General features: G+C 44.7%; 1 protein-coding gene and 1 non-coding gene across 2 annotated transcripts in view; both read left to right on the top strand.

Annotated features, from left to right (window-relative positions):
- The window catches only part of SF3B3 (splicing factor 3b subunit 3), a 55,423-nt gene that overhangs the window by 597 nt on the left and 38,783 nt on the right, over nt 1–16,043 (top strand). The window contains exons 2-11 of the mRNA XM_088135436.1: nt 55–160; nt 1,527–1,853; nt 5,483–5,655; nt 7,278–7,419; nt 7,922–8,034; nt 9,441–9,578; nt 9,664–9,767; nt 10,021–10,186; nt 14,616–14,711; nt 15,352–15,424. Coding sequence (XP_087991562.1) covers nt 91–160; nt 1,527–1,853; nt 5,483–5,655; nt 7,278–7,419; nt 7,922–8,034; nt 9,441–9,578; nt 9,664–9,767; nt 10,021–10,186; nt 14,616–14,711; nt 15,352–15,424 — 1,402 coding nt within the window. The 5' untranslated portion in view covers nt 55–90. The remainder of the gene's footprint in view (nt 1–54; nt 161–1,526; nt 1,854–5,482; nt 5,656–7,277; nt 7,420–7,921; nt 8,035–9,440; nt 9,579–9,663; nt 9,768–10,020; nt 10,187–14,615; nt 14,712–15,351; nt 15,425–16,043) is intronic.
- LOC112542582 (small nucleolar RNA SNORD111) lies at nt 2,448–2,530 on the top strand. The gene has a single exon (XR_003086286.1). It is a non-coding gene; the product is annotated as a small nucleolar RNA SNORD111 (small nucleolar RNA).

Raw genomic sequence — 16,043 nt, 5'->3', positions numbered from 1 at the left:
TGTGAAGCCTTTGTGGCACCAAACAGGTGATTAATTGCTTAACTGTTTTTTTAGCTGGTGGGCTGAAAGGAAGTGATATCAACTGGCACCATGTTCCTGTACAACTTAACTCTACAGCGGGCCACTGGGATCAGCTATGCCATCCATGGTAACTTTTCAGGTAAACTTCATTCTGATGTCAAGGTCTAATATTTACTTATTTACTTACAGTTCCAAAAGAGCGAAAGCATAAAACAGGCATGATGTGACGATATGAACTCTGACAACCTTCCCTAAGAGGGGTGCCACTAGCAAACAACTAAAGTTCAAAGCTGGGTGGAATTGATGCCTTTTCAAATGCCATTAGGGAGGTGGTTGGACAGACCTCCTTAGAGAACTCCAAAGTGCAGAGGCCACAACAAAAGGCTCTGTTATCTGGCTCATGTTCTCCTAATCTCTTGTGGAGGAAGGACTCTTAGTAGGCATTCTCAAGATGTTCTTACTGGATGGGCAGATTCAGCCATGGCAGGGCAACGCCCAATGTATCTTGGTGCTTGCCAGCATTTTGAGTTGCCTCTGGAAGCCCATCAGTAACCAGTGCAGCAGTTTTAGAAGGCGTGTTACCAGCAGTAGGATTTACCCACCAATAGTTTCCCCACTGCATTCTGGACCAGTTGCAGCTTCAAGGTGGTCTCCAAAGGCTACCCCAAGTAGTGAGCATTACAGTAACTTAGCTAGGGGGTGATCAAGGCACGCGTTACCACTGCTGAAACATCCTACTCCATGTAGACTTGCAACTTGCACGCCAAATGAAACTCGGCAAAGATGGGGAGAGCCACAGCTCCTACTTGATGTTTAAGCAGTACAGGTTTCCCTTGCTTTATGCAAATTTGTTATTATGCAATTGATCATTTTTGTTCAAGAATTCACTTTATGCTAAAAAAAAAATCACTTTAAAGAGTTGGGTTACAAAATATGTGAGGTTAGGTGAGGTTTTGGGGAATTAACCCTAGCATAAAGCAAGGGGAATCTGCATTAATGATTCCAAGAGGGCTCCCAGATCAGTAACCAACTGCTTCGTGAAGAGCACAGTTCCGTCCTGGCTGACTGTTGGGATTGACACTCTCAGATATCTATCAATGTTCTGCAACTCCGTCTTGGAAAGATTTAATCCGAATTTATTTTGCCCCTGACAGCCTCCAGATTCTTGGCCCAGGTGCTATTGTACAGCTGAATATCATCGGTGTACTGATGATATTTCACCTTGAACTGGTGGATGGCCTCACCCAGTGCCTTCATTTAGATGTTAAGTAATATGGGAGAGAGCAGGAGAGCCCTGTGGTGCCACACATTGGAGCAACCATGACCCCAAGTGCTCCACCCACCCATATTATAGATTGAAACTGCTCACCCAGGGTCTGTGGACACAATAAGTAAAGAGAATGGATGCTTTGCTGCTCTTACTGCCACCAGATAGGATTGAAATTGGTGGGGTAGTGAAGGGTTTTAATCCTCCTGAGTTGCTGATTGTAGTTTGTTTTTTACAGGTACTAAACAGCAAGAAATTGTTGTTTCCCGAGGGAAAATCTTGGAATTGCTTCGTCCTGATCCAAACACCGGAAAGGTTCATACCTTGTTGACAGTAGAAGTTTTTGGCATCATTCGCTCCCTCATGGCCTTCAGATTAACTGGTGGGACCAAGGACTATATTGTCGTGGGCAGTGATTCAGGTCGTATTGTTATCCTGGAATACCAGCCCTCTAAAAATGTGTTTGAGAAAATTCATCAGGAAACTTTTGGCAAGAGTGGTTGTCGCAGAATTGTTCCAGGACAGTACTTAGCTGTGGATCCTAAAGGGCGGGCTGTCATGATCAGTAAGTTGGGGCAGTTGTATGTTAATGGCAGTTGGGTGGAATGGTTAAAGAAATGAATGGGAATAATTATTCTGGATGCAGATGTTGAATGATGCATGTCATTGGTGCCTGGTGTCCATGTCAGTGTTAAAATGTTTTAATTGCACTTACTTTTGGCAATGATTTGAGTCTGAGTTGCATGTTTTGTGAAACTGACCAGTGTGATTTGTAACTATGGTTTATGGTTTAGCATGTTGTGTGGTCTTAGCTAGTTATGATTTATTCTGTAAAGCATAGTTCAACCAACTGTTGCTTTGTATTATGTGAAAATGGCCAATAAGTGTTTTGATCAGAAATTTTAATGTTTTTGGCTTGTGAGGCTTGCTTGGATTTTTGAAAAAGTATGAAAAGTGCCATCATAAAATTTGGGGGGAGAGGGCATGGTGGGTGCAGCCAGTCAGAATTCATGGATTTCACAGAAAGACATACTTCCCCAAATAACCGAACACAAGAACAAGAAGCAGCTAACTTACAGAACACAAAGTCACAACTTTGACTCCAATGCCAGTGCTCACAAGTGCATTTTCTATGGAGCCAGTTGGAAAACAGGCAGTTTGACCTGAAATGATGATTAGGAATTCATGTCTCTTCTCTGAAATAAGTTATGGAGACACTTGGATCCATTTCTGATCAGGTACTTGTTATAATTGCTTGTTGGCCTTTAAATACAGTGGTACCTTGGGTCACGAACTTAATTTGTTCCGTGACTCTGGTTGTGACCCGAATCAAATTTTCCCATAAGGTTCAATGTAAATACGGTTAATCCGTTCTGACCCCTCCGAATTTGGTCGCGACCCGATTTTGGTCGTGTCCCGAATCAAATTTTCCCATAAGGTTCAATGTAATTACGGTTAATCCGTTCTGAACCATATGTATTTTTTTTTTAAACCACAAAAATATGAAACAAAATACAGTACAGTGCAGTACAAAGAGAGAGAACGCTAACCTTGCTCAAGGCTAGCGTGTAGCGAGACTTCTGGCGTGGAGGACAGGAAGGCGGGTGGGGAGGCGATTATTGCTTGGAGGGAGAGTCCCCCTCCCTACAGGAAGCCACGACCACGTGTCACGGCAGGGAAAATGGCCGCAGATCCTGTTCGTCACCCGATGCGGAGTTCGCGGACGGAAGCAAAATTTTGCGAACGGTGCTGTTCGTGACCCAAATTGGTCGTGAACAGAAGCGTTCGTGACCCGAGGTACCACTGTACATCTTGGTGACAAAAAGAAAATAGGTTTAGTGTGTGAAGAAAGAAAGAGGGGGAGAGGTAGCCAGCAGGGGACCTCAGGGTTCTGTCCTGGGCCCAGTGCTCTTCAACATTTCTGTAAATGACTTAGATGAGGAGAGAGAAGGGGTGCTTGCAGATGACACAAAGTTGGAAGGGGATTTATAGGATCTCAGAAGACAGGCTCAAAGTTCAAAGGCCTTTTTAGACTTGAACACTGGGCCTTTTTCAACAAAATGAAGTTCAGTTGTAAGAAGTGTAGAATTCTCCACTTAGATGGGAGAAGTCAGATGAGCAAGCACTAATAGGCAGTACCTGGCTTGGCAGTAGTGCTCATGAGAAAAATCTTAGTATCCTGGTAGACCATAGATTAAGAATAAGCCAGCAGTGCATTGCAGCTACCAAAATAGCCAATGTAATCTTGGTCTTATCAACAGAGGTATAATGTTGAGATTATACAAAGTGATAGTTCTGCTCTAGGCTGCACTGGTCAGGCTGCACCTGGAGTACTGTGTCTAGTTTTGGTCGCCACAGTACAGGAAGGATGCTGAGGAACTGGAAAGAGGGCTGAGAAGAGAACAAAGAGGGTGAGGGCTTGGAGATGAGATTTTATGGAGCAACGTTAAAAGAACTGGGTATGTTTTGCTTGAAGAAGAGAAGGCTAAGGGGAGATCTAACTGATTGATATAATTGATTTAGATTGCTGCCCCTCTAACCACGGCAATTCTGGACAGCAGAGTTTAAGTAGAAATCATAACATAAAGCTATTAAAACAAATAATTTAAAAAAGCATCTGAGAATAAAAACAGTATAAGATAATATCAACCTACCCAGGCTTTACTAACTTCATGACTCCCATGCCTGGGCAAACAACCAGGTTTCAAGGCTTTCCAGAAGGCCAGCAGGGTCGGGGCCGGTCTGATCTCAGTTGGTAAGATAGTGTGACAGAAAAATCATACTTCTCAGATTATACCTAGAACCCTGCCGGGAGCCAGCACTGCTCGTGTAGCCAAGGTGTAACATGGATAAAATAAGAAACACCCATAATTGTCCATGCCACTGCATTCTGGACCAATTGCAGCTTCTGGATGCTCTTCAGGGGCAGCCCCATATAGAGTGCATTGCAGTAGTTTCATGAGAGGTGACCAGGGTGTGAGTGACCATAAGCAGGGCCTTCCACTCCAGGAAAGGACACAATGGTGCACAACATGAAGCAGGAGCTGTGAGCCCAGGAAGATCTCCAAATTGTGCATCAGTTCTGTCGTAGTGCAACCCCATTCACCATTAAAGAGTGAATTCCCCATCACTGGACGGTGGTGGGGATTCTAAAACCCATAGCTCAGACTTGCTAAGGTTGGGCTAAAGCCCCGACCCTTACCCCCACAGTCTCCAGACACCAGGGCAAGACCTCCAAGACCTCTGCCTCTGCTTGGGGCAGAGATGTAGAACTGAATATCATCTAGGTACTAATGATACCTCACCCCCTGCTGGGGAATAACCTCACCCAGGAGTTTCACGTAGATGTTAAATAGGAGTTGAGCCCTGTGGCACCCCACAGTGCTAGAGCTGCAGGCTAAACCTCTTCCCTCTTATCAACACCAACTGGAACGTACCCTAGAGGAAGGAGGACAACCAGCACAAAACTGTGTAGTCTTTGAGTCCTTGTCATAGGGAAGAGGGCATGGATTTATTCCAACCAGTTGGTGGAAGCTTTATAGAGAGAGATCTAAATTCATGATAAGGAGAGATTTCCTGACTGTGAGGGCTGTTAAGCAGTGAAACAGCCTACCTCCTGGACTCAGAGAAGGCTCCACCACTGCAGATTCAAACAAAAGGTGGACAGCCATTTGTCCAGGTTGATCTGAGGATTCCTGCCCTGGGCAGGAGGTTGGGCTAGAAGATCTCCAAGTTCCCTTCCCACCCTAGGATTTTGTGAAATTCAGTTTCATATTTTAGGTAGTAACTGATGGAATTCTGCTTTTTCTATGTCATCTTTTTGTAGGACTCCTGTTCTCATAGCCTTGAGTTAAGTTATGTTGTTGAAACAACCATGGCTTCCTATAGGGACAGGCAGCTCACGAGCTGGAAGATCTTTCACTTCAAGCAAATTTGGCAGTTTCAGAGCTTAATGATTTGCTTTTCAGGGGATTGTTCTAGAAAAACTATGATTAATTTAAAAAAGGAGTCTCTGATCACATTGGAAAAGCGAGGAGAACAAATGTGACATGGCAGCTTTGAGCCCTGGCTGTTCAGCAGGGGATGGGAAAAGGTGGCTGGGTCTTGAGAGCAGGACAAGGTCTGGACAGCTTTGATACTGAACTTCTGGTGCTGCCACTCTCCTTTTTCAGCACTTCCTCTCTTTACCTGCAGGTGCCATTGAGAAACAGAAGCTTGTGTACATTCTGAACAGAGATGCTGCAGCTCGGCTCACCATTTCTTCTCCATTAGAAGCCCACAAGGCCAACACCTTGGTTTATCATGTGGTTGGAGTCGATGTTGGGTTTGAAAACCCCATGTTTGCTTGCCTGGAAATGGATTATGAGGTAGTATCTCTCCCTAATGATTCCTCATTTATCCTCTTGATGTTGTTAAAATGTAACAGTCATTTATTATTAATAGGTTAAATATGAAGGTGTTTGCTTACTCCATTCTGTGGCACCTGCTGCCTGTTTTATTGTCTCCTTATTGCAATAAGATAACTAGATTTGTGTTAGATCAGCTTGTTGAGATTGTTAGTGGTGGTGGTCAGCTTGTAGTTGTGAAACTGCTGCAACAATAGTATATTCTTTAGGGCAAGGAACAAGTGTGTTAGAGGAGCTCATAGCGTGTGCTTTGAGGCTGGCAGGTGTGTGTATCCAGCTTTGAATTGCTGGGTATAGGATTGTGGGATGGTGGTGGTGACTTTCAAGGAGAATCTCTGAAACCCCAGTGCCTCTGTCCCACCAGTTTTGGTGGTAGCAGCAGCGGCTATTGGAGTGAGAGTGGTCAGCTTAATAAAAGTGTCATCCTGATGTGCAGGATTCTTTGCTGGGACTGTTAAGGAAAGAATTGAATAACATAATTGCTGACATTATAAGGTCCACATATCTCTTTATCTTTCTATCTCTGGTGAGGCTCTATCCTTGGAGTATCGGTCACTTTTTTTTTTTTGGTGCCTTTGAGTCATTGTTGACTCCTGGCAATTGCCTGGATGGGTCCCTGAAGTTCTCTTGGCAAGGTTCTTTGGAAGTGGTTTGCCATTGCCTGCTTCCTAGAGAAAGGACTGGCCCGAGGTCACCCGGCTGGCTTCGTGCCTCAGGTGGGACTAGAACTCAGGGTCTGCCGGTTCCTAGCCTGGAGCCTTAACCACTGCACCAAGCTACCTCTTGATATTATAGGGCTTGAAAAGGGCAGCTCCCCTACAAGGAAGGGGCACCATAAGTGAGGCTTTTAGCTTGTAACAAAGGAAGTGAAATCCTGAAAGGCAGGGATCATAAGGGGAGAGAAGGTTTTTTTCCTTCTCTCAGTGTTAGAACTTGGGGTCAGCCACTAAAACTAATGGTGGGCAAATTTGTATTCAGGAAATATTTTCTGACACAGAAACAGTAAATTACTTGTCTGCGGTTGTGATAATGGGGCCAAATTAGATGGTTTAGAAGGATGGAGAAGCTCATGGGGAATGGGGCTTTCAGTGTAGCTACTGTCCTTGATGGCTGTTTCCTGCATCTTGACTCAGCAGCAGCAGGTCTGAAATGCCAGTTCCTGGGAAGCCTCTGAAAGAGGTCCCTGCTCTGCAGTCCAGGCTTGTGCGACATAACCTTGGGCCGGATGAGCCTCTGTCCTGATCCCTCTTTGGAGCCCTTGCGCTCTTGTGGTGCAGCAAACGTCTGGTTGCTTCCCTGGGGATACTTGTTCTAGACCCCTTGAATCAACCTCCAAGTGGCTGGGCTCTACAGTGGCTTTCGTGGAACTTGTGCCTTTGGGAATGTATGTTACTGAGCTTTGCAGCACAGATAAGCACCCTGTAGTCTGAGTTAGTCCATTTTTACAGTTGATTGCAAAAACCTCTGAATGTGCCTTCTATTAGAAGTTTCCTCGTTGGGTTATACCTTTAGAAAGCATAAGATACCTTCTCAAAAAACATTGCTGATTTCACATGGTACATAAATGGTATTGTTTTCCTTAGGAAGCTGACAACGATCCCACTGGTGAAGCTGCAGCAAACACACAGCAGACTTTAACATTTTACGAGTTAGATTTAGGTTTGAACCATGTGGTCAGGAAATACAGTGAACCGTTGGAAGAGCATGGAAATTTTCTTATAACAGGTACCCTCTTTTTCAATCCTTGTAGGAAAAAGGCATTTGTACATAGAATTAATAAACCTAGAGAAAAGAATCTTTGATAGAATTTTAGTAGTGTCATTTCATCTTCTAGCAAACAAATTGTCTGCAATCGGTCTTCCATTCTGAAACCTTTAAGCAGTTTAAAGTCTCTGTCTTGAGAAGTTGCTAAGCTGCTTCAGAAACTTTTTTCAGCCTCTGAGTACTTCTCTGCCTCCTTTTTGCCTGTACACTTCCTTGCTGTGATTCATATTTCTGGTACCCCAGGCCTTAACATGCACCTCTCATAATGATAGGTGACAACCTGGTTGGGGGGCCAGTGTACACTTGAAGGGACAGATGTAGCCCTATGAAAGTTTGGCATTGAATCCTTTTGTAGGATTTAAATAATGTTGTCAGAAGGAAGAATTTTCTCCTTCCCTTTTTACATAAAGATAAAAATATGAACTTAGCTGCTTTTGTTCTTTAACATGGCCATGTTCTTTAGTTCCTGGAGGCTCTGATGGTCCCAGTGGGGTGCTGATTTGCTCTGAAAACTACATTACCTACAAAAACTTTGGTGACCAACCAGATATTCGATGTCCAATTCCCAGGAGAAGGGTAAGTATCTTACAACCTTTACTGTTCTGAAAAAATAAAGTTTCCTGAGTATCTAAAAATCATCCAGATGCACTCCTAGACCCCATTTCTGCAGTCCTTGGAGGAAAAGGAGAATGGTAGGAAATAGGTAGGAAAAACATAAGGGCTATAGTCCAAGCCCCAAAATAGTCACAATTGTTTTTTAAAAACCAAAAGCCCCAGATTTCTCCCCAAACAAGGAAAACAATAGAAAATCTTGGCCCTGATGATGTGCATAATACACCTCTGCCCTCTGAGTCTTTACTAAGCTCACATGTGTTCAATGTGGGTCCCTGCTGAGGGAGAGAGCTCCCTCAAATCTCCCCTTAATGAGGTACTTGGCAGGCTCTCCCCTGCCCCCCCATCAACATCATATTAATTATCTTTCTGGCATGCAAGTAAATATGACTATGTTTTTACAGAACATCCAGACTGTAATTTTTAGGTTTAGAGTTTTCAGTTTGTTTTGGGTTAGGGTTAGGGTTCAGTTCAGTTCAGGCTTTGTTTTTGCTGCTACTCTTGCTGTTTGACCTTTTAAATGCACTTGCTCCTTTACTGTGAGTTGTTCTAGAGTGCCCAGGTATGAGGTGATAAAAGTATTTTAATTATGTGGGGATTATTAGTGGGGGAGGGGGGAATCCTGGGAAAGAGGAAGTTGAAGGATGGTGCAGCAAAAGTGTTTCCAGGAGGCTAAACTGGAGGATTTGTTGAAAGACTTGAAAAGGAAGGGAACTGGTATAAATCACGGTGCGAGAGAGAATGCAGAAGAGCATGGCAGGGAAGCATCAGGAGGAGGTGAACTTGAGAACAAAAGCTGGGGAGGCTTTCTAGATATGGATAAGCTGAATACTACAAAGATGTCTTTCTCAAAAATGCTCTCCATCCGTTGGAATGGAGTGAGTGCACCAAAAGACATGGTAAAATTAACACGGAAGAGCTAACAGGACTTGGTAACTGAAGAACATGGGAGAAAAAGAAGCAAAGACTTCAGAGATGAGTGGGGAAAGAGAAACGGCATTTTGAGGTAATGGTAGGGAAATACTGGGAACGAGGCTTTGATAGAGAGAACATACAAAGCTATCCGTGAAGCTATCCAGTTGGAGAACGAGGAAGAGAGCTGATCAGAGGGCACTGTTGCATGCCTTTGGGGAACCTGGAGAGAGCACGTCGAGAGACTACATACGTATAAGATCCAGTGCTCTCCTTCATCAAGGATGGTTCCTAGCCCTTTTTCCTCTAGTTGATTCCTAGCTGGTGCTCTTTTTGCTTTTGAGGGACTTCAAACAGAAATACAGACTGATGTTATTTGATACTATTGAAAAGGTGGCTTTGGTTGCACTAGGCCAGCCTTTGTTTTTCAGCTACTGACTTGCTTCTCTTGTTGACAGAATGACTTGGATGACCCTGAGAGAGGCATGATCTTTGTCTGTTCTGCTACACACAAGACCAAGTCAATGTTTTTTTTCTTAGCTCAAACAGAGCAGGGTGATATTTTCAAAATCACCTTGGAGACTGATGAGGACATGGTAAGTCTGACCACATTTAATTTGAAAGAGAGACCTAAAACCACCAGTATTGTCTCATGCAGAAATGCCTTTCTGTTGGCTTCAGGTCACAGAAATTCGACTGAAGTACTTTGACACTGTTCCTGTAGCTGCAGCCATGTGTGTGCTGAAAACAGGCTTTCTCTTTGTGGCTTCTGAGTTTGGAAACCAGTAAGTAAAACCTCCAGTTTCCTTTTCAAAGCAAGAGTTGGGCATAGAAATGCTTCTGGCTGGCATCCAGGCCCATCTTTTCCCTGTCTGGGGATCGTTCAGTTACAGATTGTCATGGAAAGACAGTCTGCTGAGAAAGGCGACTCGTGAGCCGTTAGTTTCTCGCCTCCCTTGACTTGAAGCTCCTCTTCTTGCTTGTCATAAGGAAGTGCTGGCAGGTCCCTGCTAAGAAGTTCCCCTCTTCTGCTTGCAGCTACCTCTACCAGATTGCTCACCTTGGAGACGATGACGATGAGCCTGAGTTCTCCTCTGCGATGCCTCTGGAGGAGGGGGACACGTTCTTCTTCCAGCCCCGGCCCCTTAAAAACCTGGTATTGGTGGACGAGCTGGACAGTCTGTCTCCGATTTTGTCCTGTCAGGTATGTTGCTCTTTCACGTGGACCTTCCCTTCCCCTGCCGTGGGGCAAGTGGCGGTGCAGAGTTAGCTCTGGCAGGAGTGAGTGGGGCTGTGGCTTCGGATGAGAAGTGCCGGGCAGGCCAGCCTGTGTGCTGCTTTTCCCCCAAGAAATTCCCCCCCTGCACTACCGCTCTGTTCCTTACTGAGGGGGTCAAAGGATTAATACGTTTTCAAGATGACCAGTTCTGTGTTTGATATACAGTGATACCTCGGGATACGAACGCCTCTGCTTGCGAATTTTTCGGGTTACGACCAGCTCTGGCCCCAAAATTTTACCTCAGTTTGCGAACTCCGCCTCGGGGTACGAGCCATTTTCCGCCCGTGCCACGTGGTCCGCGGCCATTTTCTGCCCATGCCACGTGGTCCGCGGCCATTTTTCCGCCCATGCCACGTGGTCCGTGGCTGTTTTTCCGGCCCTGCCGCGTGGTCCGCGGCCATTTTCGCGCCGCGCCGGGCTGTTTTCGCGCCGCGCCGCGCCGGGCCGTTTTCGCGCTGCGCCGGGCCGTTTTCACGCCGCGCCGCGCTGCACCCGGCCATTTTCGCGCCGCACCACGCCGCGCCCGGCCGCTTTCCGTGTGGTCCGTGGACGCCAGAACGGATTAACGGTAATTACATTGAACCTTATGGGAAATTGCCTCGGGTTGCGACCAAATTCGGACGGAGGGCGGAACGGATTAACCGGATTTACATTGAACCCTATGGGGAAATTTGCCTCGGGGTGCGACCAAATTCAGAGGGCGGAACGGATTAACCGGATTTACATTGAACCCTATGGGGAAATTTCCTTCGGGTTACGACCAACTCGGGATACGCCCAGAGTCACGGAACGGATTAAGTTCGTATCCCGAGGTACCACTGTATTTCTGCCTGGCTGTTCCTGGCAAGCCAGCCCTTTTTGCTAGGATTCGGAGAGGTCCATAAGCTGTGTAGCAGTTTAGCCTTTGTGTTTTGTCGTCAGAGTTCGTCATACAAATGCCCAGCCCCCCCTTCTACATACCTGTAACTTTAAACTTCACTGTTACAACTGTAACATGCTCTTCCTTCTTTAAAAAGGAATCACTACTTTCAGAGGAATTGTAGTAATATGATTGTTAAAGAACTTAACTGCTTCTTTGCAGTTTATTCCCAGTGTATTCTTGCAATAAATAGCCATTTTATTTTGCAAATAAAACTGATTACTTTCAAGAAGTTCTTATACAAATACTAAATTTTAAATGAATATGAGATACCTCACAAATAATACTTCAATCACTCAAAATTTATTTACAGTTCAAGACCAAACACAAGAAAAAGAACTCAGAAATACAATAATTATAAAAAGGAATTTTAAGAATTGTGAAAAAAAATCCTAAAACAGTCAACAGCTAACCATTAATAACATGTGGAAGGAACCAGATGGCTTCTAACAGCTATAACTATTGATAGAAATTTTGTAACCTCCTTGGAAGTTTCTAAAGTGTAATGGACTCCCGGTCACAATGGAAGTATCAAGTTGAAGTATCAGGTTCAGTCACTATTGGGTGTACAGTGGACATTTTAATAGCATGTGTGAGGCAGATTCTACCTCCCAAGTCTGAACAAAAGCAAATTCGGCTTTCATATGGGAGACGTATATCTACCAGTGGTTGCCCTCATAGGTAGCACTTCAGTTTGTCCAGGGTAAAGGGATGGGAGACTTTAGCTCTGTTGTTTTGGATGTCTAGATCCCAAATCGTCAGCTTCAGTTCAGCAAGAATTTAATCAAATCCCAAACAGGTCATGCTGAGATGGTAAGACTGCAATATGCCAAATAGTCATTAATTTGTCTTCTTGGGGTAGAAGAGAACCTACCTAGCAAAGTGAGATGGACTAAGGAAGTTCCCCTGACTTCTGTGCCAGGTTGGGGAGTAATGATCAGGTTCTCTTGCAGCATCACAATGTCCCATGTTTTTCCTCGTTTGAGGAGACTTTCTGGAAACCTTAAGGATTCCGGCATTAACACAGGGGATTGGAAACTTTTCCTATTGGAAACAAAATTTGACTTAAAGATTCTTAATGGATCTATGCTAGGGGATCCCACAGGTGAACTCACTTTTTGGGGCTCTAGAGGGGTACCAACCCTAGACCCCATGATAGTTACTAGCACTTTTGCTTCCATTGCAAAGATTTTAGTGTTACCTTTCATCCAGAGAGTGACCACCTTCCGATAGTGGAGTCTTTTGTTTTTGAATCAACTGGTCCAAATTGATTATTACCAGCTTATGATTTAACCCTTACTGACAAGTATCTTAGACCAATCTGGATGAACAGACTGGCTGTGATCTCATCTTAATTTTTTGTTGCCCCTTTGGCTGTTTGAGGCAGTCTATATGTACAACCAGTGATGCCCTTGAAATAGTCTCAGTCTATCAGAGAATCATTAGCCTTGCCCAAAAGCACTTAACAGCCTGTTCAACCCACTTAACCCTTGGTCTAAACCCTGGTTTGACAATGAGTGTAGCACAGCTAAAGCACGGGTAATTCTTGCCTACGAGAATGCCTGTATCTGTAATGACTCCCCTCATATGAAAACTTTTAGTTCCTAAAAAAAAGACACCAAATAAACATTGAGAGCAATAATAATCTAATTCTCCTTGAGTCTTGGACTGGATATTTTGGTCATTTATACACTGCATCTGGAGGTAGTGAATTTCCTGCCCAGTTATTGGATGAACCTCTCCCTGAATGGCCCTCAGCTTCACCCCTAAGGTTCAAAAACAATTTCTCAGTTGGAAAATAGTAATGCTCCTGGTAAATATTTCATCTTACCAGAATTCTTAAAATTAAACTCTATGTGGTAGGTGTCTGTGCTTGCTCCCCTGTTCACAGCCATAAATAACTCCTTATGTATCCTTAAAAATTGGCTTTATTATTATCCCAGTTTACAAGAAAAGTGATAAATGTGACCCTGCAAATTATTGACCAATTAGCCTTCTATCTGTAATCAGTAAATTATATACTAGATTTCTATATTACAAACTTCTCGATTGGATGTCCTCCAAAAACATTTTAGCCCCAAAGCAAGCCAGCTTCAGGTCTGAACGCTCAACTGTGGATCAGTGTACATCACTTAGCTGAGACACAGTGCATATATTTAAAATTTTCAGAATAATGAGGTAGCACTTGGAGTAGGAGTTTTAAGCTTAAGTTCTGAAACCATGGCTTAAAAGGCAAAAAGCAATAACTTAAAAGGCAAATCTGATTCTTAATTCATTAATTTAGAAGCCGCCTGACTACTAATGACTCCAGGTGGCTTCAGTTAAAAATAATAAGAAAATATAATAACTGACAGTAGAAAAAGAATTCATAAGCATCCCAAAGGCAGATACGTCAACAAACACCCCTTCCAGCAGGGGCTCAGCCGTCAACCTGGGAGAAGAGCCAGGTCCAGCAGCTTCCTGAATGTCGTCAGGGTGGGAGCCATCCGGATCTCTGGGGGATGCCGCTCCAGAGGGGAGGTGCTGTGGCAGAGAAGCTTCCCTGGTCACGAGCAGTGATGGGCATGTGTCGGTATGGCTGTATAACACCTCTGCTTTGCGAGCTGCACTGGTTGCCCGTTTGCTTCTGGACGCAGTTCAAGGTGCTGCTCACTAACTGTGAAGCCCTACACAGCATAGGGCTTAATTACTTGAGGGGCTGCCCAGCCACTTCAGGATTGGTATGCTCCTGGTTTCTTCAGTTGAGCAATGCCATCTGTTAGGGCCCCAGAAGTGTGCCTTCTCTGTCGCAGTGCTTACCCTCTGAAATGAGGTTCTCCCTGAGATTTGAATGGCCCCCACCCTGCTGGAGTTTCAGAGAGGCTTGAAGATGCAGTTGCTTCACTTGATGAGATGCTGCAGGAGAGACTCCTCTCCTGCCCTAGAGACGCACCCGTGAAACCAGGTCTTTCTGGAGCAGGCCAGGAGTAAACGGGCATCAGCCTTGCCTCTGGACAAAGTTCAGAGTGTTTGTGAAACACCCTGAAAAATTGTTGAGAGGGTGAGAATAAAGAGAAATAAAATGGTTTTTATTCACCCATGGCCATGTGTGACAGGAAAATTGCTTTGGCGTTTGTTCAGGTGAGTGAGCAAGCCACAATAGACACCATGCTGACGGAAAGGAGCCTGACTTTCTTGGGTAAATGCCCTGATCTGTTTTGAAGGTGAGATGTTTGTACTTGCCTGCCAAGCAGATGGCCTGGTGATGGTGATATTCACAGTTCTGAAACTTGCTGTTTGTTGCTTATTTTGCTAATACTCCAGTTTTCGGTCAGTTCTGCACTCCAGTCATGTCAGATGGAAGCAAACTTTGTGTTGCTACTTTGGTAGAGGAGCAGAAGCTGATTTCAGAGGGTGCTTTGATTTCTCATTAGCGTCCTTTGGATTTCTGTGCAGATCGCTGACCTTGCAAATGAAGATACCCCTCAACTGTATGTGGCATGCGGAAGGGGGCCACGGTCTTCTCTGAGAGTACTGAGACATGGACTTGAGGTATGAAGCCTCCTGAATGAGTGTAGAGTCCCATCTGAAAGCTTGAACCCAAAGTCGAAAATTGATTCTTTGTTTCAATTTCTGCTGATTGACCAGTGTGCCATGTTTGTTTCCTCCCATCTCTTTAATTTGTTTTTGTTATGTGCTAGGCAGGGACTCAAAATTGTTCTAGGCTGTGAATCTCTGTGAAACATGCTTCTGGTGAACGGTGTTTGGCTACAAGGAAGTATAGTTCTATGCTGAGTCCCTAGCATGTCCAGTTGGTGGGGGGGCAGGAAGGTTGGGATGGCTTTGATAGTTCTCTGCCTGGGATCATGGGGACTTGCTTCCGGTCAAATCAAAGCACCCAAAGGCTTTGTGTCACTATTCCTGTAAAGGAGTAAAACAGCTGAACTTCTTCTTTCTCTTGTAAAGATGTCAGATAAAAATGCACCTTCCCCCTCCCCCACAAAGAACCCCCCCCCAAGATTTTTTAAGGTTTTTTTTTTTAACTTTTCATGTCTCTGAGATGTTGGTGTATAGAAAGGGAGAAGGGCTTGCATAAGCCTTGATTCTGTTATTGATTCTTGCTATTAATCTCTAAGGCTGCTTCATTTTCATAAATCTTCTGCATGTAAGCTACTGCTTTGTCCCTTGCTAGGTGTCTGAAATGGCGGTCTCGGAGTTGCCTGGTAATCCTAATGCCGTGTGGACAGTGAGGAGACACATTGAAGGTAGGAAGAGTTCTCAGGTGTGGAGAGAGCTGGGAAAGAGCATGGGTCAGGTTGAGGCTTCTGGGCATAGCTGCTCACCCCACAGCCGTTGGATCTAAGCCAACTGCTGGGTAGCCTCAGTGTCAGAATGTCCTAATGCTAGATGCAGCTCCCAAAGCACAGCTTGCAGCTTTTGAGTAATCTGTGACTGTTAGATGCTTGACCGTTCTTCTGATATGTGGATCCTAAAGTGTCCATGTCCTGGGCAGTTGGGATTTTTTCAGGGCCATCTTAGCAGTCACTCACCTCCCTCCTCAGCCGCTTCTGTCATTCCCTGCTCTCTCTAGCACTCGCATTGGACCAATTCACAAAGTTCCTTTAGCCCATTTAGCACAGTTGGGGTCCTTGCTCTGCTTTTCCATCACCCAGTTCCCAAAGGTTGTTTTAAAGGCCATGGAAGTGGACTACATTGTGAACATCTTGGGAGGTGTTCTTGCTGCAGTACTAGTCCAGGAAAAGAGACATTAGTTATAGTGTCTTGGCTTATGATGATGGCTTTCAGTAGTATGGATAGGATTCTTGGAAAGATGAGATTTGCTCTGCCTTGCTGTAGTAGTCAGGGTAGGGATTACAGGTGGTC

This window comes from Python bivittatus, unplaced genomic scaffold (genome assembly GCF_059951505.1).
Source record: "Python bivittatus isolate LINGU-HERP-01145 unplaced genomic scaffold, Pbiv_v1 ctg000170_np1212, whole genome shotgun sequence".
Classification (NCBI taxonomy): Eukaryota; Metazoa; Chordata; class Lepidosauria; order Squamata; family Pythonidae; genus Python; species Python bivittatus.
The sequence above is the reverse complement of the archived record's forward strand: the minus strand, read 5'-3'. Positions and strand labels throughout refer to the sequence as shown.